Source organism: Epinephelus fuscoguttatus, linkage group LG11, assembly GCF_011397635.1.
Source record: "Epinephelus fuscoguttatus linkage group LG11, E.fuscoguttatus.final_Chr_v1".
NCBI lineage: Eukaryota > Metazoa > Chordata > Actinopteri > Perciformes > Serranidae > Epinephelus > Epinephelus fuscoguttatus.
In genome coordinates, this window is record NC_064762.1 from 39,857,441 (window position 1) to 39,865,529 (window position 8,089).

Here is an 8,089-nt window from a genome sequence, read left to right on the forward strand (position 1 = left end):
TAAAGTAGTCATCAGAGCAAGCAGTGCTAACAAAATGTCAACAAACCGGTAATCCATCATTGTTGTTGTTGTTTCTAGTGTATACTCATTACACAAAGCAACAATGAGCATGTGTGAAATGAGGAGATTATTTCATAATTTTTCAAACACTCAGATTTACAGGTCCACACAGATAAGCAGTAACTGGAATTAAAAAAAAAACTGCACCTTAAAACACATTTGAAAAAAATCTCTGTTTTAGTTACCTAAAATTCTGTGTGTGGACGAGAAGACAAAGGAATAAATTGTTTGTTAACAAAAATAAATGTATTCATATAGACAGGGCCACTGCATGCATAACACACTCAAAGTGTGTTACTTGTGTTTTGTTTTTGATTTTTTTTTTTTCAACAAAAATATCTGCATAAATATGAAAACCTTTTTCACTTAATTTCTTCTCTTGCAGGGCCTTTTCATTTTGATAACAGGATGTTTTGCGGAGCAGAAGGTAGGTTTGCCAGTGGGAATTTTATCAGTGGGAAGCTAGCTATCATATCGATGCTCTATCAGTATCAGTGCATTCACTGATTTATTGAAGATGTCCAGAGGTCATGAGAAGGGATATCTTAGCTCTGGCATGGGAGCATAGACTGTATTAAGGAAATGGATGAGGCCATTGTGATATTGATGGAGCTGGGCAGGATGCGCATTGCTACGCCTCTATCCTGACTGACATGTCGCCGAGGTAGCGAATCAAAGATAGCCACGCCCTGAAGTATACCCTGCTTTATGGTCTGGACCATAATTTCTAAAATGAACATCATGCGGTATTGACAAAGACTTGAAACCAATGACTGAAACCATAAACTCTAAGTTCTATCCACCTTATTCCTCGCTCCCATGATACCTTGCGCGAATTATGCATGCAACTTCTGGCGCTGAACCAAAACCAGCGATGGTAACAGTTTGTTTATAGTACTCTGTTCTTCTTTCCAGATTGGGAAATAAAATGTGGAACACACCACCTGTTATAGCTCAAACAAGATTATGTGATCATACATCTGCCATTTCTGACAGCCATCACAAAGCATTGTTTGTTTGTTTTTCCTTTTCAACCGAGCACGCTAGCAATTTACTTGCCTTAGTCCTTTAAAATATTGTTAAGTTTAACATGGCCCAAGCTAGCTTAACGTAAACATCTGCTCCTTCTGATTACTGATGGCTTATTAAGAGATACAAGCAATTTAACATAGGTAACAATAACATTAGTATTCTTGTTAACTAGCTTAACTTGATCTATTGGCATCTATTAAGTAGTCATCATTTAGCTAACATTATCTACATGCAACAGCATTACTCAACTTGCAAGGTTTGTTTGAAAGAAACTGTGCAAGGTTTTTTGCTTCTTGTTGGCTGGTTTGCTGAACATACGTAGTTAACACACAGCAGCACTGTCCAGCAGCACACGTCTCATCTGTGCGATTGATTCAGATCACAACACCACAACATGTGTATGCGCCTGGCGCTGTCTACTGATGGTGCACTTAAAGATGGCTCAGAAAAACACGTTACTACATGTTAAAAACAAATTGAATGGTGGTAGGCTAGTAACAGCTGTGAAAAGTGCGGGGGACGGGGGGCACAGATACGGGAAGTGCGGGGGATATGTCCCACGTGTACCCAGCATCTGCCATGCCCATGGCGACATCCTCTTCTTTTATACAGTCTATGCATTGGAGGCATGGGTTTGATACCTAGGGCCCAAAATGTTGGCAATAATTATGTTGTTTATTTTTCACTCCTCCCAATTTATAAAGCTATTTGTGTTATTACTAACAGGTACGAGAGGAAGTGATAAAGCTCATAATGGTGAGTTTACCAGTGAGGTCTGTCCAGAATTACACCATAAGATGATGGAAACATGCATCATAACTCTGTTTCATTCCACCTTCAGGCAAAATCAAGAGGAAAAAGTGAGAGCATGAAGAATTTGACTGCAACCACATACACGAAAGAAAAATGAAGACCCAGGTCAGTCATATGTTAAGTCTTAATAGTCTCTTTATTTGTGTCCATGCATCTGTTGCATCTTTGTTGACACAATTTTTCAGTAGGCATTGCATTCCAGGCCTGTAGATGTTGCTGGATTGCTGCACCAGCATCTTTACAAAGCAACATTAACTAGCTGTCTTAAAACCTGCTTAACCACATTAGCAGCGCAAAAACAGATGCAAACACCTGCTAACATCTGGCTTTTGTGTGTAACGACAGTGGTAACAGTTGGTATTCACACCTGGGCCAAATGACTCTGCAGGAGTTACAGTTATGAATCAGCTTCAGCTGCAATCAACAGTGATGGAAATACTAGCCCTGGGTAGATGTGCAAACTTTAGCCCCATTACCAGCGAGATGTAATGACGCACCATCAAAAAAATACAGTCCTTCCCCACCTGAGCAGCGCTCAAACATTATTCAAAGAGAGATATAAAAAAAGAGGTAACCACCAAAACATTCTCACTGGCCTCCATGCTGCTTTCAGCCATTTACTAACCTGTTTTCCGGCCTGTTCATGACGTCGACAGTCAAAACGTCGATGTCAGTAAAAAAAACATAAAGGTATTCTTGTTTTATGCAGAGCCATGTACTTGGCTCTAGTCTACTGTCAATGGGAAAGGCATCTATAGCCTGCATGAATGTCCTAATTTTGGCAGAGAAGGGGTATAACACACATTAAGTAGTACAAAAGTAGTTTCTTGTCCTTTCAGTGCACTGTTAGATTCACCAAACAAATAAAGTTTGCATTCTCAAGGTCTGAAGTCTCCAAACTGCGGAATGTCAACATAAGTATGGGGTTAAAACAGTCTTATTCACCAAAAAATGTAAAGTTGTGTAACTCGTAAAACACAATACTTGTCTATCTGTGACAGGTGTTATGTGTGGTTCACTGACAAAGTGGCGGTGTTTGATGACTTTGGAATAAAAACGGGCTTGTGATCCATAAATAAGGAGCCACTCCCTACGTAGATATGAATGGCTTGTTCTGAGGCAACAAAAACACGTTTCTTATTTTTAGGTGATTTTTCACTAAAGATACTTATTATATGATATTCCATTTCTGCCAATATATCCCCCTTAATCCTACACACTTGACCTTTCACAACACAGGCATGAAAGTGCCCTAGAATAGCAACAAATCAGTTTTGTGCCACATGTAAGCATAAAATATATTTTGTGAGTTTGTGAGTCTAGTCTGCTGATGTTCTAAATGCTTGATCATCTCTACATTTCAGATTGGGGAGACGGAAACAGCAACTCAACAGCAACTTACATGTATGCAGCTCCACTTGTAGCCTACAACTGTTAGAGTCAACCTGATCTCACAGAAATACGTGATATGACCATGACCTCTTAACACAGCATTCGGTGGTGGCGGCACATAATGGGTTAAAATTCCATGCTGGTACCATGGAAACAATGCCAATGTAAAGTCAGTTAGGATCCTTTGATGTGGTGGACACACAAATTCCCTGGTTCAACAACCAACGTCACGTCAATGTCATTTTCCTCAATGATATCTTTAACATTCCTGTATACACACAAAAACACGAAATTAAAAAAAATGAAACAAATGTATTTTGGTCTGCCGCAACCTGAATAAAGACGGGATGATCAAACTGGACTTTACATTTCGCATCCCTCATTCAATCTCTGCACTTGTCACTTTCATATTATTTCATCAAACTGGACTTAAGTTTGTGCATTGCATTCAACTTCCACTTATTATAATTTAATTATTTATGCACATTGTTGCTCTTGTCACCATCATATATTTCATACACTTCATTTCCTTGTCCATAGCGCAGACCATATTTCCTTACAGTTTCATTTCATGTTTTATATAACATTTGTAGACTATTAGGCTACCATTCCATTCTGTAAATAGATTGTAAAATTTCAATATATTTTAATACTATTTTTGCTTATTTCAGTATTGTTATTATTGGTTTACCTTTTAGTAGTATTGTATTTACTGAGGATGACTCATTTTAGTAACTATTTACAGTAAAAAAAAAAAAAAAAAAGACAAAAAAAAACCAAACAAAAATTAATTTTATACACTGGATACACTTCTCTGAAACTAGACCTGGCATGGCTTGCATCCAAAGAGAAAATCAAGAAAATCAAAACTTTGTCATAGAGAGAGTGACAGGGAGAGTAACATATGTCAGTATGAAGATTCTACATGGCTCCTGCTTTAATATACTGACCTTTGAACCTTGACCTCAGTGCATGTTTGAGGGCTTATAACTCAGCAACTAAAGGGGGTACAGACATGGGACCAACTGTTATAGAGAGCTCTTGACCTCAGCTATCATGTGAGTGTAGTCAACAACTGGGGGTGCTGTCAGATATGGATAAAATATGGATAAAATTAATTTTCACCCATTTAGAAATTAGATATTTAAAATCTGATTACACATGTGTTTACCATCCCCTTAAAGTCCACAGTGTACTCTCAATTCATTCTTTACAACTTCTAAATCTAGGAAAAACACTTTTATATTTTTCAAAAACTACAATTCCCTGGGACTGCGCCATGCAGCTTGATACATATCAGCAACATAGTTGTAGTTCTACTGATTTGCAAAGTAGCGTTCTAAATAGGGTTGTAAAAAGATATATCTACTGAATATATCTAATATCAAGTAAAGCCGAACTAGTTATTACACTCCACCTAGATGAACTATGGTAAGAAAAAGTAAAGATGATGGTTAATTTCAGATATTTTATCTAATACTGTAGAAATGGCATTTCTGGGATGGTAGTTCTTCCGGTTGTAGAGTTGTCAAATAGGGTCGTAAAAAAGTAAATCTACTGAATATATCCAATATCTAGTAGTACAGTCAAACTGTCATGTTATTATCATTATTATTATTATTGGTGGTAAATTATAACAGAGGAATATATTTGCAGTTTTAATATCAAAGACACTTTGGTGTTTTTGTGTGTATGCAGAAATGTTAAAGATATCATTGAGGAAAACGACGTTGGCGTGACGTTGTTGAATCAGGGAATTTGTGTGTCCACCATGACAAAGGACCCTAATTGATTTTACATTGGCATTGTTTTCATGGTACCAGCAGGTAATTTTAACCCATTACTTGCTGCCACCACGGAATGTGGTGTTTAAGAGGTCGTGGTCATTTGACATATTTCTGTGAGATCAGGTTGGTTAGAGTCAACTTTGTGTTAGCTAGTTACTAAACAGTTACAAAGGGATAGATGAATGGCCACAAACTGGGCTGTCATCCAAGGCTCATTAGATAGAAAACTGATGTTTTGCTAATATTTATTCATTTGATAGAACTGGGAAAAAGCTAAACTACCAGATATCACCATGAAACTTTCCCAGTTGATTACATTAAGACAATTATTTTCAATATTACAAGTTTTCTGAAATTATATTTTTAAATACACAATAGCAATTTGTTGGGAATATATTAACTAATTAAATATGCATTGATTTCCAGACATTTCCAACAAAAATCTGAACACTGGATAAAGCCAAGTTCAAAATTTTGAGGTTTTTACAGAGGGATGTTTGGACAGGTCTTTTTGATCACTCCATAAATCAGAAAACACTGTCACTACCTGTCATAGGAATAAAATGTTCTATAAATCAGGATATAAATTATATATGAACAAACCCCTCTGTAGAACCCTTCAGATTATAAATAGGAATAAAACTGAGAGGTTCGGTGTATTTAAGTGCTACTGTGAGATTTTTGGCTCAGAGTATGACCAAAAACTCATTTTGAAAAAATGACCTAAAAAGATATGTGTTGTAAAATTCCCAAAATAAGATACTGGGATAATGATTTTAACTTGTAGATATCATCATGAAATTTCCACAGTTTATTACTTACACTGAGACAATTATTTTTTTAATTGCTTTCAAAAAAAAAGTTTTCTGATTTTCTTTTGTTTGTTTGTTTGTTTGTTTGTTTGTTCAAATATGCAAATGTGACATTGTCTAATTAAATGTGTGCTTTGTGAATATATTTCCGGAAACAAAATACACATTTAGGTGACATAAATACCTAAATGAGTATTTTGGACTTTTTATTTCCACTAGTCTGAAAGAAGACATGTTATGAAGCAAATTCATCCAAAATCTCAAAATTTGACCAGTACATGAAAAAACGATGTTTTGACCTGGGTTGTCTCACCTTGGATCAAATCCTGCTCCAGGGAGTAATATGTAAATCAAGCTGACGTATACATTTGGAAGCTTTTTTTCCCTTAAAGGTAAAGCAGATAATTTCTTATTTGCATTGGAAGTGCAAAATAAGTAAAACACAATACTGAACTGTCACTGTATAGCTTCAAGGAGAGGCTTGAGGTCCAAACAGATTCAAACCACATAACTGGGTGTTGTGCATTCTGTATGTCCAGGTTAAGCTGACTGTATATAGAACACACAATTTTGTTTTGCAACAACTTTGGCTTAGTATGATAATTTTGTTTAAAAAAAGACTGTACATAAAGATGGATGACATGACAGCGCCTCAAAACTGAACCCAAAATATCTGGCCTCCACCTTGAGACACGTACAGCTGCAGACACATTCTGTTGGTAGTGTACACAACTAGCCCCTACAAATCATGCCCACCACTTGTACAAGACAAACCCACCACTGAGACAGCTCTACTAAAATGCTACAATGTAGGGAATTTCGACCAAATGTAGTACATGAAAACATAAATCTCTTTAAAATAAGGTTTGTGAATCGCTTACCTAGGATTAGCATAAGTACTAAGATGTAGCCTTCCAGCTAACCTTACCCTACCTATAAACACAGTTAACATTAGCTAATTTCTAACTTAGCATTAGCATAAGTAACAATATGTGGTCTTCTCAAGTAACCAGATGTAGCCCTCCCATTACATTATCCTTACCTTAACCACCTCTCTTTTAACAAAATACCTTACACCTAGTGATGGCCAAATGAAAGTGAGAGAAACTCTTGGTGTAAAGAGAGAGGCTCATTGAATAGTAATTCAGTGTGCTTCAAATGTTTAAATGTTTCATGAGGCTTCATTTGGCAATCACTACTCATACCTAATATTAGCTAATTGCTAACTTAGCATTAGCATAAGTAACAATATGTGGTCTTCTCATTACCCTTACCCTACCCTTAACCACCTCTATTTTAACATAATGCTTTATAGCTAATATTAGCTAATTGCTAAGTTAACATTTGCAAAAGTAACGAGATGTAGCCTCCTCATTACCCTTACCTAAACCTTAACCACCTCTCTTTTGATATATTTCATAGCTAACATTAGCTAATGGTTAACTTAGCATAGCATAAGTAAGGCGATGTAGCCTTCTCATTACCCTTACCCTAACCTCAACCACCTCTCTTTTAACCTAATACTTCATAGCTGTATAATTGCAAATTTAGAAATTTCATCGGGAACTATGCTTTGGGGCCAAGAAGCAAAGTGGAGTGATCAAGGACTGACATGTAGCTAGACGGCTGGTCACATAGCTGCAGTTATAACTACTCGTCCACATTAGTAAATAAGACATGGGCCAAACTAAAAGCTCAAAGTACACATCAAAAAATCAAAAAAAAAATTATCATTTTGGGTAGTTCTTCTTATGCTGATATGTTAAAATGTTTTTGTTTTGTTTTTCTTTATAAGTTTGGTTTGAATTAGTTATTGGATGCTATAACAACAACAACGATTTGACTACATGATTGACTACATAACTGACAGCTATGTGTGACAGTCGGTATGCTTGCATTCAGTGGCGCTGCTCACAATCGGTCTGACAGGTGACTGGGGGAGAACTTAATACCACGGAGATCGCTACTGCGCAGACTCTGGCTCCAAATGACGTCATCAGCACAAGATGGCAGCAGCCATATCCAGGATATGTTCACATCAAGTGGGAAGAATTGGAGACGTGTTGTCCATCTTTATATGCAGTCTGTGGTTTCAAAGACAAGTTTGTAAACTTACACTTGTTGAGTTGAACTATAACTTGTATATTATGTGTGTCTAACCAATGTATGTATCTAAAGTGAATTGAAAAGTGT

At 36.7% G+C, this 8,089-nt stretch overlaps 1 protein-coding gene across 4 annotated transcripts in view; it reads left to right on the plus strand.

The window, feature by feature from the left end:
* The window catches only part of adgrf3b (adhesion G protein-coupled receptor F3b), a 54,125-nt gene extending 46,600 nt beyond the window's left edge, over positions 1-7,525 (plus strand). For all 4 annotated transcript variants that reach the window (XM_049590647.1, XM_049590650.1, XM_049590648.1 and 1 more), the window contains 4 exons: positions 446-487; positions 1,819-1,848; positions 1,934-2,010; positions 3,270-7,525. In XM_049590647.1, coding sequence (XP_049446604.1) covers positions 446-487; positions 1,819-1,848; positions 1,934-2,002 — 141 coding nt within the window. In that variant the 3' untranslated portion in view covers positions 2,003-2,010; positions 3,270-7,525. The remainder of the gene's footprint in view (positions 1-445; positions 488-1,818; positions 1,849-1,933; positions 2,011-3,269) is intronic.
* The last annotated feature ends 564 nt before the right edge of the window (positions 7,526-8,089 follow it).